General features: G+C 36.4%; 1 protein-coding gene across 2 annotated transcripts in view; it reads right to left on the reverse strand.

The window, feature by feature from the left end:
• The window catches only part of Galphas (G protein alpha s subunit), a 38,480-nt gene that overhangs the window by 4,111 nt on the left and 17,590 nt on the right, over positions 1-16,779 (reverse strand). For both annotated transcript variants that reach the window (XM_089710728.1, XM_089710727.1), the window contains exons 3-10: positions 7,860-7,983; positions 6,348-6,509; positions 5,895-5,978; positions 4,927-5,060; positions 3,896-4,024; positions 3,028-3,207; positions 1,359-1,557; positions 855-1,003 (exon numbers count right to left, since the gene is read on the reverse strand). In XM_089710728.1, the coding sequence (XP_089566854.1) occupies positions 857-1,003; positions 1,359-1,557; positions 3,028-3,207; positions 3,896-4,024; positions 4,927-5,060; positions 5,895-5,978; positions 6,348-6,509; positions 7,860-7,964 (1,140 nt within the window). In that variant the 5' untranslated portion in view covers positions 7,965-7,983 and the 3' untranslated portion in view covers positions 855-856. The remainder of the gene's footprint in view (positions 1-854; positions 1,004-1,358; positions 1,558-3,027; positions 3,208-3,895; positions 4,025-4,926; positions 5,061-5,894; positions 5,979-6,347; positions 6,510-7,859; positions 7,984-16,779) is intronic.

The raw sequence follows: 16,779 nt of genomic DNA on the forward strand, positions 1-16,779 counted from the left end.
CGTCCCTACCACGCGTGATTGACGTATTTCTGTAAAGTTGCATATAGTAAATTATTTTTTGAAAAATATGGTCATAAAATAGTTTCACTTCTTACGTGTGTACAATAGTACACGCACACATTTTTTTTAATGTTTTGTTTATTACCAAAACTTGCATTTTTGTTCGGAAATTATAATGCCGAAATTCAACACAGACAAATGTAGTGAAATCTGTTATCATGTAAATTGCGAATGCAAATAAAACATGTCCTTATGTTCTTTCTACCTTCTACTTCTTTCATTTATTTTTACACGCACACATGTGTCGGGCCTCGTAGACGCATGTAAGTGTAACTATGCGTGCGTGCGTACGTACGTACGTGTGTATGTACGTGCGAAATTGCGTTCGTGTGTATGACTGTGTGTATACCTTTACCACACCCCGGACACTCCAATTACAAAATTATTATCGTTTTGACAGTCACACTGTAGAGACTGCAAATGTGTGTGTTAACGCTTTATGGTTGGCACATTTGTGACTAGCGTAAAAAAAAATTCGCCTTTTTTCTCATGAAATACATCCGTAAACAGCACAATATCTAACCATTTTCTATTACTTTAAGTCAATTTGATTAACGTTGTAAATCTTCGTTGCGTATCGTCCTTGCAGAAAAATGTGGACCATTTTTAAACTGATCGTGCGGGGTGAGGTAAGTGTTTAATTTTGGCGGGAGGCGGAGAGTGTCCGTTCTGTAGCGTTTAGCTACTATTATGTATTCTGTGGCGCAAGTATATGTTCGTGTTTATGTGTGTGAGTGTGTATATGCTAGCGTGTGTGTTTGCGTACGACTTCGTGTGTGTGTATGTGCACTCACCGTTAGAGCAGCTCGTACTGGCGCAGGTGCATCCGCTGTATGATGTCGCGGCAGTCGTTGAACACGCGCTTGATGTTCTCAGTGTCGACCGCGCACGTGAAGTGCGGGTAGCAGTAGTGCTTGCCCTCGCCGCTCGCCGTGCTTATACGCTGTGAACGATAAATAATTTTATAGTGCTATTTTTATTGTGTAGTTAAGTTTTCAGTGGATTATTACGTAGTACATATGGTATATTTATAGGTTAATGAAGATGATCTTAGACATGTAACTTTGTCTTTTTTTACTAATTTTTAATTGAGAAAGTTTGTGAGTATACTTGTTACTCTATTACGGAAATACTACTGAATCGATTACAATGAAATTTGGCACACACATTGAGCGTAACTTGGATTAACACATAAAATAGGTTTTATACCGGAAATTCCACAGGGACGGGAACTATGCGGGTTTTTCTTAATAATGCTTTTTAAAAAAAAAAATGTGTGTGTGTGTGTGTGCGCTCACCAGGAACTCGTCCCGTATGAAGTACTTGGCGCGCGCCACGTCGGCGTGGTCGCGCGGGTCGGGCGCCGCGTCGGGCGGGGTCTGGTAGCGCGCGAACTCCGCGAAGTACTCCTCCAGCCGCGACTTGCCGGCCAGCACCTTCTCCGCGAGCAGGTCCTGCTTGTTCAGGAACAGGATCACGGATATCGTGCGCAGCCATCTGTCGGTAACGTCATAGTTGATCAGTATTAGTCATTTATTTATGACTACTGGCGCATCCACACGTGCCGCCGGGTTTCAGAACGCCTTGCCGCTGAATGCAGGCCGCCGGCTTAACCGGCGGCTGCCATTCCGTAGTCCGTATCGAAGCAGCAAGCAAACCGCCGCCGGCAACTAAAAGCCGCGCGTTCCGCAGGAAAAAGATGCAAATGCCGGAGGCATCGCCGCCGTTCATGTGTAGATGCGTCATACCCCCTCTTCCCGCATATTTTAATTCTGAATACTACTGTATTACACCCGCGTTACATCAGCCCCTGGCCTATCCGTCGCCCCCTATAATCCGACATGTCTAAAATTACTGCATCCCATTTTTGAAGACGTGAAAACTTCTTTAGCGGCGTTGGGTATAAAATCTTAATCTCGCGTCAGGACACGTGGCCTGATCGAAAAAGCGTAAGAAGAACTTTTTTTTTTAGCCCTTATATTCCATGCGTAAGACGGATACCATTCCAAAATATCAAACATGCTGAACGTTAATAATCAAGTTTTCACTTCTGCCGGCACTCCCGGAGTGCAACCCGTCTTTTTTTTTTTGAAATTTTTTCGTAGACCATGCACGATTGAACATTATACAACCTATACAAAAAAAGATGCACAAACTATTGTGCTCTATTCGAAGATATTATTCTAATTCCAAAATACACAATGAACCATGATGTTCTACTCCTGAAACAGAACTACCTATAACATCTTATCTTATCATTAGGTCCGTTATTTGTCGACGAATAACTTCTTGCGTCAAAACATCCGGACTATAGGGGGATCTAGGCAGCACCCTATAATCCGACAAATTCGATACTTCGACATGGTCCTGCAAAACGATTGTCGGAATACCGCGGGTCTACTGCATTGTGAAAATTAGCTTTATTGACACTCTTTTATTAGCTTCATCCTATGTTTCTATTGACTTGATTTTAATCCACTTTTAAAGACAGATTTAATACTTTGTACACTTATCAAGGATCAGTTCCAAGACCAAAATTTCATGAATTGAAACGTTTTAAACTTATTCGTTGGACAGGGCATAGGCTAAGGGAAACAAATGGGAAATGGACAAAAACAATAATAGAGTGGTATCCCAGGAATGGGAAAAGAAGTAAAGGACGTCAAATGCAACGTTGGGAAGACGATCTGAAAAAGTTGCTGGTTCAAAGTGGATGCGAACAGCGAGAGATAGAGAGAGATGGAAGTCTTTAGAGGAGGCCTTTGTCGAAAGACAAACTGTTAACTCAGCCCCATATATATTAAGATAATTTTTTTAACAAAAACTGTAAATTAATTGTAAAACATAATAAGTTGTACATTTTAAACAGAAATAAAGGCTTATATTTTTTTAGCTTTTCAAAGACGGTTCCTATACAATAATTTCACGACTAAACGATTTTTTTAATCATTTTCTATCCCTCCTTACCTATTATTCCATATGCTCTTGAACAGATCGAGCGACTCCCTGAGCCGGTTCTGCGTGGGGTCCTCCCGAAGCACCATGTTGTATGACGAGCAAGCGGTGACGAATATTATCGCTGTGACGTCATTGAAACACTGTATCCACTTGCGGCGCTCGTCCCGTTGACCGCCGACGTCGAACATACTGGAATTATTAAGAATTAATGACATGATGTGTAAGGAAAAAAAATACTACTGATTTTGATATTTAGTTTGATAATATTCAAATTTGAACGTTGAATTAATAGAAAAAATTCTAAAATATCGCACGCCGAAAAACGCGAATTCGCGGGATTCGTATTCGCGTTTTTCGTTTCTCGTGTTCGATTTTTTTCTATTCTTACAAATGTTATATTAATATTATTGACTGAAAATAAATTTATAAAACTGTTTCAACCCTCTATGACTCTTAAGTTGAAAACTTTAAATTTAACCCATTAAATTATTAACGCATTTACTACTATTCATATTTAACAGAAATTTTAGTAAAGGAAAAGAATTTATTAAACATTTCATAACGGTCACTATTTAACTGTTATGTTTTTTGGGTAGTGTCTTATCTTTTACACAATAACTTATACAGATTATAACTTTATCTCCACACTTAACAATACCAAACAATCCATACTAATATTATAAATGCGAAAGTAACTCTGTCTGTCTGTCTGTTACTCAATCACGCCTAAACTACTGAACCAATTTGCATGAAATTTGGTATGGAGATATTTTGATACCCGAGAAAGGACATAGGCTACTTTTTATTGCGAAATATGTACCACGGGCGAAGCCGAGGCGGACCGCTAGTATTTAATAATTAAACAACAAATACTAACTGGAAATTGACTTTATCGACGACGAACTGCGTCTCAAATATGCCCGACGTGAGCACACGACAGCGCAGTATGTCCTGCTCCGTGGGCGTGTAGTCCGGCTGCTTTATGATGTGCACCTTGTCCAGGAAACTGGGGGGTGAGAGTGGTGTGTTAGATTTGGTCGGGTTATCTATACTAATATTATAAATCTGAAGCCGAAAAGAGTTTGTTTGAACGCGTTAATCTCAGAAACTACAGGTCCGATTTGAATAATTCTTTCGGTGTCAGATAGCCCATTCATCGAGGAAGGCTATAAGCTATATATCATCACGCTAAGACCAACAGGAGCGGAGCCGAAACCGCGGAGCGCAGCTAGTAAGTTATACGGAACGTTGTACAACATAGCCTATTGTATTATTGAAAAAAAAAAATGAAATTTAATACAGTCGTCAATTTTCTTTTTTGTATATTTTTTTATACAACATACATTTTTAATAATAAGTCACAAACATAAAAATAAAAGAAAAATATTTTAAACGGACATTTTTTGATTGAAGTCTAATGCCAGAAAACGAAATTTTTTCTGACCCGACCTCGAGTCCCCCATAAATTATTCCTTTCATTTTGTTACATTATCTTCCATTTCCAATGGGTTTCTGTTCCATTCCAACCTGTCTGTCCAATTACATTGTTTTGTTATGCTTTCAGAAATTATTGACCCTTGTCTAATTTGACACATAAACCGCAGTATATAATACTTGGCACAATCGATGAGCTGTTACTCGTTGCTCCTTTCGCATATGACTTTATTACATAACATCTCAACACGATATTTCACACAAACAATATCTCGCACCACTTTCTATCTTTAGGATGCTTTTCCACCAATAATGTGCGAGGATATGTTTGTAAAGACCAATCATATCGCTTCATTTAGTTTTAAGTTTGAAGCGTTTAGATACCATTGATTATTTACAAACACATTCCTCGCTACACACATTATTTGTGGAAAAGCACCCTTATAGGCTGAATTAATTATTGTCAATACGTACTACTTGGCACAATCGATGAGCTGGTACTCGTTGCTCCGCTCGTACGTGCGCTGCACGCCGTGGTCCTTCCACAGCTCCTCCGTGTGCTCGTAGAACTCGGCCGGGTAGTCGAAGTCGGGTTGGGACGCTACATCCTGAAAAGTCATTAATTTAGTGAATTGTTCACAAAATCCGGCTCGAAGGACCAATGCTAGAGTAAATACTTGAGAAATGTTCATTTATTTACTGATTTGTTTACAAAATCCGGCTCGAAGGACCAATGCTAGAGTAAATACTTGAGAAATGTTCATTTATTTACTGAATTGTCTAAAAAAATCCGGCTCGAAGGACCAATGCTAGAGTAAATACTTGAGAAATGTTCATTTATTTACTGATTTCTTTATAAAATCCGGCTCGAAGGACCAATGCTAGAGTAAATACTTGAGAAAAGTTCATTTATTTATTGAATTGTTTATAAAATCCGGCTCGAAGGACCAATGATATAGTACTACGTGATAGCAGTAAAATAAACGCGTTAGGAAATCTGTAATTCTGTAATAATAATAATTTGACATTGGAAACAATACTCTTACATTAAAAAAATGTTGTGTGGTTTTATGAAACCACGGTAAAAGTGAAACTTAGGCACAAAATTATCGTATTTGTACGATAATTATCGTACGGTTCGACCGTCACGCGACATGCGCTACACAGACCAAAAAGTTTGAGACGATGTAATAAAAGTTTCACTTTAATAAGTGCTTATAATGCTAAAATTTACGACAAAACCGTAGGCATAAAATTTTTAAATATAGACGCCCGATTCACAATACAAGATTTGCTGTTTACTAGGAATCTTTATCTAAATAACAAAAAAAATTTGAGGATGAGGTTAATAATGATCGCCATTTTTTTTTTTCATATTTTTAGTTGGTCAGATTTTTTTTACAAATTCATATTAATATGGTATGTATTTAATTGATACATACTTGTATGTAGTCGACTCTAGCTTTATTCTCAGGTTTCTCGAGTGGTATGGGCGGTGTGAGGGTGCTCATTGCACCTGTTATTGTCTGAAATTACACATGAAATCATATTATAATTTGTTTACAATTGAGATATATACATAACATTACATAACATTATAAGATAACAACGAAACTATGTCTATGAAAAATTTAAAGGATACTGTTTACCAATTAAATGCAAGCAGTTTTTACAGGTTAGAAATATGAACATACACTTCAGGTGGAGTAAGATAGATATTCTGAAATCATATAAAGCAAAGAGGAAATGGTCTATCCTTGTACACCAATAAATAGTTGCCAAACTTTTTATCCCGGAAAACCCACAGGAACGGTAACTAAGTATGCGAGTTTTTCTTTGAAAACACGGGCGAAGACGCGAGCGGGAATCTATTAAATAAATAAATCATTGCTCACAAGTATAGCATCTCTAATATTCTTCTTGATGTCCTCTATCTTCTCCCGCCGCTCCTTGTCCGAGAAGCCGTTGACGTGCAATATGCGCATTTGCTTCACGATCGTCGACTTGCCCGACTCGCCCGCGCCGAGCAAGAGCAGCCGGTGCGTGGCGCGGTATAGCTGGAAGATAATTATAACGTAATTAAAAAAAAAATACGTGTGGCACTCCGAGACTGCCGCGGTAAAGCTATTGCATGCTATGCCTTCAAGCCACACCTCCGCGCCCGTCCCCGTGGGGAGCGTGAGGTTTTTCGTTACTAAATTTCTGGATTCGGTCCCCGCGCTCAAGGCCCGCGATAGAAATTATGCATTAGCTTAAAAAAATATTTTGTATATTGAAACTTAGCAGCTTGACACGGGATAAAAAAAGAATATCAAATTGTTAACAAAACTGAATAAATAGGCCTATGATGAAAAAAGTGTTTTAAATATTTGTCTCGGTCTGGCAGATTATGCATCTAGATCACATTACCTTTTTGTACTTAGAGAAAATCATTAGATATATTATTATATATTATTCGTTATCCATGCTACACCCCGCGGTTTCACCCGCGTGGCTCCGCTTCTGTTGGTCTCAGCGTGATGATATATATTATATAGCCTTCCTCGATAAATGGGCTATCTAACACCGAAATAATTTTTCAATTCGGACTTAGAAACTCTTCAGCTTTATAATATTAGTATAGTTAGATTGTCAATTGTCATAATACCCTTACGATTCGTACTGGTTGTATCTGTATATTATTGTGTCTTTGGTACGCGCGCTCATTACGTCTAAAGCCCGCGAAATTTAATTTAAGTCTAATACATAGAAACTACACCTTATTACTTTACCAAAGAAATAAGTAAAAAAATCACTCTAAAAGGAAAAGCTCACACCATGATCCCGACAATTGACATTACAGTAAAATTGCTCTCAAATGTCGAAAAATAAGATGAAAGTTTACAAATACTATTATCACGTAGCGTTGGCCTATATGCAGTACTGTTAACTATACATATACCCGTACGATGATATATCCACGTGTTATTATTTGTCTCGCGTCTTTTTCTGAGTTAAATAAGTGCGAATAATCCAAAAATTCAATACAATGTCTAATATATGATTTTGCTCTTGCTTTTGAACTTACCTACATTGACAATTTTGTTTCATCTGAGTATAAAATTGATTACACTGTTTTAGTAGAACCAGAGGAGAGGTTTTGATGTGATTTATGGGATCATATTATGGTGTCGCATCACGCATGCCCGCCCGATTTTAATCTATATCCTAGCACTACATTTACATACTTATCCTTTTGAAGCTGTCGCGTTATAGCATCACTCCGACTTGGCGTAGTCCTCGCCACTGTAGGTGCCTTCTGACCCGAAGCACATACCCAACCAATTACAAAATATCTTCTAGACTTCCGTAATTGGCTCAGACATAACCCGGCAAGATTCAATAGCACACCATAACACTTAATTTACCTGCTTATCCTTTTGAAGCTGCCGCGTTATAGCGTCACTCCGCCGCTTCTGTGACTTGGCATCGTCCTCGCCACTCTTGGCGCCCGGCGACCCGAAGCACCCCATTGCAGACCAGGCAGCCCACCTGGAAACGAGATTGTATAACTATTTAAATTGCTTTTGTATTCTTTTTTTAGGATAGCAGTTTGTAACCAGGATTTTTTTTGTTGTTGACATGTTTAACCAATCAGCCAGTTGTGTTGTAAAGTAATAAGGAGGTGGAATGTAAAACACACTTTTAAAACAAATAAGAAAATTTTCGGGACACATTACGTAGGTCATATCTTATGTATTTTAGTAAATCGCTAATAAGGCTTCGTTTCATAAGACAGGTTGTCTAGAACTAGTCTGCTGGTATTGGCTCACAAATAGTTATATTTTAAGAACGTACATAATTCTTTAATTATTTAATATAATTTTATTAATTATATGTATAGCTATCAGATTTTTATGTGTAAATATAGGGAAAGGATTAGCAGGTATATGTTAAGCCTCGTAAATAAAAGCAATCCTTTTGTTACAATAAGAAAATAAAAAAGAATTCGATGGCAAATCTATCTATCGACTATTTTAAACACGCACGTGCAACTGACCACTGAGGAGGGTCAGGTAACTCGTTATAAAAATCCAACGTAAGGTAGATTTAATATAGATGACACTTTTTAAAGGTATTTCTCGGATCTAAAAGGAATACCTTATGTACTTAAAAATAGATAGGAATAAACGATACAATATATTATAATACCTATGTATCAATTCCTTTAAACGCTCGTTCCAGTCAATAAATATTGATTCGAAAATTTCAGTTCAGTTCCAAAAATCTATACAGTTCCCCCGAAGGTTCGAAATGTAACATTTTAATTCAGAAGGTATGTTTGATAGAACTTTAGTTCCAATACGTAATGCTTCTATATTTTGTTAAATAATATGTACTTATAAATTTTAAATTTCAGATCATTCCATTGAGTTTAGAAGCTTCGAACATTTCGAAATGTAACATTTTAATATGAAAGATATACTTCGAAGTACAGCCCCGATAATTCCAATCAGTAATGTTTCTATATTTTGTCATATGCCTATAAATACGATAGTTACATTTCCTAGAAGCAAGGATTGCATACAACAGTTACCATGAGCGGTTTACCCGATCCCATTGTCCTGGACAAACATTTGTGTACAATGTACATGTTTGTTTAAGGAGTAACATCATACGTTTGTGGTGTATTTTGTGTCTCCCGTTATACGAGGCACCCTTTGAAGTGATACGGTGTATATGGTATAGTGGAAGGGTAATGGGTTCATATTTTCCCAATTATATTAAATGAGCCCTCTTCACAATCGATAGCGTTGGCCCACCAAATGATCGTCGATGTTTGCCGCCATTGCGGCGATTACGAATAAACATTTACAATGACGGCCGATCATAGACATTTGGGGTCTTCTACACTATCGTTTTTGCCTCTATATGCCCAACGCTGCCCATTGTGAAGAGGGCTCATTAAACTAACTGCCCTAGCAAACATTGATCTACCCCATGAGAAAACACGGAATATAGGCACTTATTCCGTGTTTTCTCATAAGAACATGCCTCAATAAAATTCCGTTATCATCAAGGTTAGCAATACATTTGCCGATTCATTTGTATTACACAGATACTATGTTTTTTAATTCGTAATAACATTTATATTAGGTTTTTACCTGGATAGAAAGTAGGCTATAATAGTTATGTCATGCCGTGCCATTATCGATCTAAATTAAAAATAAGTTACATTCGTTCGATATCTTTTACGTGAAAGCGCAATGTGCATATTAATATTTTAACATCGAGACAGGGATTTATAATATTACTATAGATTAAATTAATTTCCTTTTTTATAGAGAGTGGTAAGTGGTAACATAGCAAACATTTTCAACAGTTTAGTCTGATGTGGCTAATTATTATGATTCCACCCGGGGCTTCGCCTGCGTTTTCAAAGAAAAACCCGCATAGTTCCCGTTCCCTTGGGATTTCCGGGATAAAACCTATCCTATGATTTACATATTATGAAATTTAAATTAAACCGATTACAATGAAATTTAGCGCACATACAGAGGGTAACTTGGATTAACACATAGGATAAGTTTCATCCCGGAAATCCCACGGATACGGGAACTATGCGAGTTTTTCTTTAAAAACGCGGGCGAACCCGCGGGCGGAAAGCTAGTACCTACATATTATTAATTTTACTTAACTTTATAACAAAATTGACGTTATAGTTCATCTTTTAGCGCTTATCTACACTAATATTATAAAGAGGAAAACTTTGTTTGTTTGTTTGTTTGATTGTAATGAATAGGCTCATAAACTACTGGACCGATTTTAAAAATTCTTTCACCATTCGAAAGCTACATTATCCACGAGTAACATAGGCTAGGTTTTATCCCGGAAATCCCACGGGAACGGGAACTATGCGGGTTTTTCTTTGAAAACGCGGGCGAAGCCGCAGGCGGAAAGCTAGTTATCCGTATATGTATTTTAATGAGCATTGAAAAGGAGTAAAAGTATGTCTCCTTTTCCGTCGTAAGTCTTCATGAAAAAGGGGTGTTCGAACTTGGATCCAAGTTTCTACAAGAAAAAGTTGTGTTCTTAAAACTGCTATGTCATCATGAAGATGCAAAAGTCAACAATAGGATAAATAACTTGTATAGTTAACTATATTAACTACAACATAGCGTTTATTTCGAAAACATAACTACCACACAGACTAACTTGACCACTGAATTTTCCAAGCAATACCTACTTTATTTTTTAACGGGCTCCATAAAAGAAAGGGTATCATTTCATATACCACTGTATATTTTCTACCATGTCGTTGTCATTTGTTAATATACGTATCCTACCAATCTATAAAAATATTTTCTTCCGTAACGTAGAAAAAAATATCGAAGATGAAGGGGGAGTCCAACATCTCTTATATATAAAATTCTCGTGTCACAATGTTAGTCTGCATACTCCTCCGAAACGGGTGGACCGATTCTCATGAAATTTTCTGTGCATATCGGGTAAGTCTGAGAATCGGCCAACATCTATTTTTCATATGTACCACGGGCGAAGCCGGGGCGGACCGCTAGTAGACACATATATGTAATAGGTATAATATAACCGTATCCTGACTGATAATAAAAAATTTCAGCATTCATTATTTTAATTCTACAAAGCTAAACATCGTCCTAAAATGACGATTTAATTTGTATTACCAATTTTGTAGTACATACTGTATACATAGGTACTTAGTTTTTTACATGTGGCAACACTACCTTCGCACCGTTCGCTTAAAATTTCCCTCTCACATTTCCTGCGATCCTGTTCCTTTCCGGGCTATAAGTGAACTATTTGAAATTGAAATTATTTGAACCAATCTCGCAAAAGGCATTAAAAATTAAGTGACATGGCGTATATACAATATGATTAGCATCAATCTATCGATAGATTCCTTCGTCTCCGCAATCCGAATGTTATTGCTATACATATTATTAAATTATCAATTATTGTCCCCAAATTAATCTTTATAACAAACTATACAACACGCAAATAACATACAATATTAGAATTAAGATTTTGACATTGCTCCTCAAGTTGTTCTATTATAACTGTAATAGGTTCTTTACTCCGTTTGTCGAAGAAATACAGCAATACATTATATGAACTCCTTTATAAACAACAACTAGCTTCCGCCCACGACTTTGTACGTGCACCCCCGTTTTTCCCCGTTCCCGCAAGAATTTCGGGAAATCCTTTCTTAGCGGATGCCTACGTCCTAACATCTACCTGCATGCCAAATTTCAGCCCAATACGTCCAGTGGTTTGGGCTGTGCGTTGATAGATCACTATATCAGTCACCTTTGAGTTTTATATATACCTAGTCTGGTCATAAGTTCTGTCACATATGTTTTATTAAATAAACAAAAAGTTACTTTTATATATTTATGGTTTTATATGTGGCAATAAAGCTTACATATTACTTAATAATTTCGTATAAAAATTATTCAAAATGGCATCCATGTTTTGCGATACAAGCTTTCAACCTCTGCGGCCAGTCGTCTATCGCAGCACGCACCATGTCCATGTTTATTTCAGCAGCTACTTTAATAATGGATGCTTTGAGTGACTCCAAATTTGGGTGGGATTTAGCCCAGGTTCTCTCCTCTAAATATTACCAGATTTTATAATCCAGAGGATTCAGGTCCGGGCTAGAAGATGACCAATATTCATGACGAATGATGTCAATCTGATGGGCGGCTAGCCAATTTTGGATACTCTTGGCTTTGTGGGCAGGTGCTGAGTCTTGCTGGAATACCCAGTGTTGATTTTTTAACATGGTCTGAAAAGGAGGTTTTACGAGGTTTATCAGGACCGTATTTTGGTAAACATTGGAACTTATTTTCACACCCTTTTCACAGAAAAACACCTCTGTTAGGCTAAAATAAGACACTCCCAGGAAAACCATTACTGATAAGAGGTGATGGCCGCGTTGGACTCGAGATACATGTTGACAGGCTTCTTCACTACTGTGGGTATACACTTTGATATTCTGTTTGTTGCAGCACTCCTCCACTGTAAAAAATTTTTCATCTGAAAATAGGATTTCACGATGCATTTTTCTCGCGTATCGTTTATGTAAAGCGCGACATTTATCCAGTCTTAATTTCTTCAGGGGTGTATTAAGAAGATGCGATGTTTTTCTACAATAAGCCCATAGTCCTAGGTCCTCGTTCAACACCCTTTTAACTGTGGTAGTGCTAAGGCCCATCTGCAGTGCTAACTGTTTTCGATTTCGGACCGGGCTTTTCCTTATTCGCACCTTAACTGCATTTATCACTGCTGTCGTCCGAAACGTACGACGAAGACCACTTCTATTCCTATCTTCTACTCTTGAATCTTACTTAAATCGTTTTATAGTGCAATAAAAAAATCTCTGTGTTATTTGTAAATTTTAAAGCAAATTGAAAATTTCTCTTGGCGCGTAACCGCTACGATGCAGAGCGAGAACAGCGACTATGTCTTCTTTTTGCGTCCACTACATTGTAACAAATACGTTATTCTAATAAAATGTGTCGTTTTTTAACGCGTAAAATAATCAAAAATCGAACGTTAAAAAGTAATTTTCGGTAAACATTAAAAATTTGAAAATCTAACATAATGACAGAACTTATGACCATACTAGTTATAGATGTACTGTCTTTACTCGTACTACATATATAAAGTCTCCACTTACAAAAAATAAAAGAAAATCCATTTCTTCTCACTGTCCTACATCCGCTCCCTCCATTGCTACACATTTGGCGGCAAATGGCCATAGACACGGCCGCCATGCACAACTTTCATTTTCACAAACCATAAACACGTCGCGAAGCATACCAAAGAGGTAATGGTGTATACGACCTCATCCGTCCATCGGTGCCGATGGGCTTGTCAAAACCATGTGTAGACAGAGAGCTCGCTGTGTTATGTGATTATATCTATTTATTTTGCATTAAGTTCTATCTTTAAGTACTTATTGCCAACGATTTCCTTCTGTATTGAGAGTTTATCGTGTCTCAAATTGTCCTATAATATGTAAACTATACTACCGTATTTCTTAAGCAGGTAAAGAGAAATTGGATGAAGAAAGTGTAATAAGACTTGTATGTATTCAATTTAACTTACACATCCCATAATACAGCCTATTGCACGTCTACGATTAACTAAAGAACAAAATTTCCTAGCGGGAAAAAGACCATGAACATAAATTATACGTCCTGTGTCTGTTTGGTGCAAAATGCTTTTAATGATTTTCATACACAAAACGATAAAACTGTGGAAAATAATCACCAAAAACGTGCAAATATTATTTTAATAATGTACCTATTTATCATTTTAAATACTCTACATACACTAAAGAATTTACAGATAATATAATACTACTAATATAGACTATACAGGATACCTTGCAAATGGCAATAGATTTTTCACATAATTGCACTGGTTACGGATATCACGCTCAACATTCAAAATGACCTCTTTTTATATATTAGCATAGCTTATATAATATGATGTTTTGAACTTATTTGAACACGTGTAGACCGAGTCTGGAGTGTAATTAATGAATGTAAACAGAATAATCGAGTAAATAAATTTAAATACTATTAGTTATTCACTATTATATCGTGTTTATTGTTTTTATACTGTTCTTAATGAGGATAAGATTTGATATCCGTTTTTTGTTCGATAGTTTATATTTGTATAGCTCAATGTAGGAAAATAATTATCGTAAATATATTCAGTACGTTTTTTTTTTAAATTTTTGTTCTTTGTTATCCTTATTATTAAACAAGTGTCGTAGAGTTTTATTACTGTTGTACAAATGAACAATTAATAATTAATATTGATATAAATTGAATGCGGTGATGTCCCGTGTCTTGTGGAGAAGATAGATTTGATATCAGTTTCATAATCAATCTACTATCTTTACTGGCAGGTTGATGATCTAGCGTGCTTTAATTCACCGTTGCTGTTTTGTTTAGTACCAAGAAAGCGGTTAGATAGAAAATATTACACACTTAGGTAAACCTACACCTCATTCCCTAGTAACTACTTTTGACGGAATAATCTTCGAACGTGATCGCATTTGGTTCTGCTGGGCACAAAACCCAAAAAATTTCACTCTATCGCCTTTCGTTTCCTTCCTACACTTTCATCTACAATTCTACATTATTGAAAAATAAATTAGATCAATCGTACGAATATACAAAGCCAGATCATTTGTAATATATTTCGATTCTAAGTATCCAAAAATGAAATTAAATATATTACATTTACATCCCCGTCTCCTGGCCTATAAAATTAATCGAAAAGGAACAAATATGCTAATAGCCCCATAATGCGCCGGCGTGCGTCCTGCGGCGCGTGTGCCGCGCGATTTCGGCGGCTAATTACATCTGGCAGGCCTCGATGTGACGTCATTGTCTCGTTAATATACGGCTTATTGTTTACTATTTTCGCGGTCGCTCCTTTTAAATGGGAAGTGATTTTTTTAATCTACATTCCAAATTACTAATAAAGCTGAAGAGTTTATTTGTTTGAAAGCGTAGTTACATCTACTGAACCGACATCAAAAATTATTTTTCGGTTGGATATGTAGGTACGTGATCCCTGAGTGCAATCCATATACATACTAATATTATAAATGCGAAAGTAACTCTGTCTGTCTGTCTGTTACTCAATCACGCCTAAACTACTGAACCAATTTGCATGAAACTTGGTATGGAGATATTTTGATACCCGAGAAAGGACTAAGGGCATAGGCTATACCTTTTATTGCGAAATATGTACCACGGGCGAAGCCGGGGCGGACCTCTAGTGTCGTATATATCTTAAAATCTTCCAAACGATACTGAATCTGTTACGTTTTGGTAAAACTACATGAAGATAAGACAGATCCATAGTTCATAGCGATTTTATAATCCGTTTGTCTGTCAGATTATCAAACCTGAGCCGATAGATACAGAACATGAATGAATTTTGATAGATACAGGAAATATGAAGGAATGTTAATTGAGCCGCCTTGAAATGATAATTGACGGAGGTTGAAATAAAAGCTTTTGGTAACTTTTAAGTACGTGGAAAAACTGCCTGATAATGAACAGTGCGAGCGTAAAGTAAAATAATTTGGAAAATCCAAAAGTGCACGCCTCATAATTTTTTTTAATAAATTAATTATTATTTTTGTTTATTTAATAACAATTAAACCACATCGAATCAGACCCTGAAAAATGAAAGGGTTCTATTCCTGAGCATACTCAAGCGTAAGAGAAAAAAAAAAGACTCGATTAGTAAAGTATTTCGGTCGCTATCGTGTTAACAAGAAAAAGGATCCGCACATACAGACACACGGACGTCCAAGACAGAACTTTTTTAAACTGTTTTTTAACTAGTTTAAATAACAAAAACGACATCAAAAATATCATGAACGTTAAAAATAGTGTTTTTTCTTAATATGTGTGTGTATGTATTATCTTACAAGTGCAATGTATGATACATAAAGACATTTTAAGTTTGAAAAATCAGATGTTTTGCGCGAAGTGACAGTAGTACCCACCTCAACGCTTCGCTTATGAGGCGTGCAATTAAATCTTATTAGATTTCTGAAATGAGTTCGATTCTTTTGTACACTAGAAAAACATATGGCTAACAGAGGCAAAAACATCAACGTTTTTTCTGAGAACGATTTCTATTTAATTAATCAATTAGATACTCAATGTATCGCTAAAAGACACATGTCGTGAATTCAACAAGTCCTTAAGTAAGCATTATACTTAATACTTAATAGTAGCTAACGCTACCTTTAGCAAAGATCCAAATAAGCAACATTTTATTATTATTTTATTTATACAATATCATCAATTATTTAATCCCATTTCGTACTGGTCTCATAAATATAAAATGTGTGGGTAGATTGTAAAGATGGTGCAATGTCCTTGCGTGAAAGCCTATTTGGATGATTTTTTGTATGGAAATGTGCCTACATGTTAAGGTGTGGAAGATTTTTATGATTCGATTGCTTCTAATTGAAATAAAGGCTTAACTAAAACAACGAAAACCAAAATTTTAATGCAGTATCCACTATACAAATTTGCTGAGTTTACCAAACATGTATTATGAAGTTTGTAACATTTGAAAAATGTTTTCAAGCTATTTAAAAACGCGAATGTGGGTATAGACAAATGTATACTTTACTTCTAGCTAGTTCCTAACCAAAATAATAACCGCTATAGATTAATTTAACACTACCTAGCACTGTTGCCGTAGTTAACATCTCTCGCAAAATGAATTAACTTAAACTTAACTCCTCGTTATCAACTT

Source organism: Colias philodice, chromosome 25 (assembly GCF_061535455.1).
Source record: "Colias philodice isolate Cphi_HAF_F1 chromosome 25, ilColPhil1 Martin Lab GWU primary, whole genome shotgun sequence".
Lineage (NCBI taxonomy): Eukaryota > Metazoa > Arthropoda > Insecta > Lepidoptera > Pieridae > Colias > Colias philodice.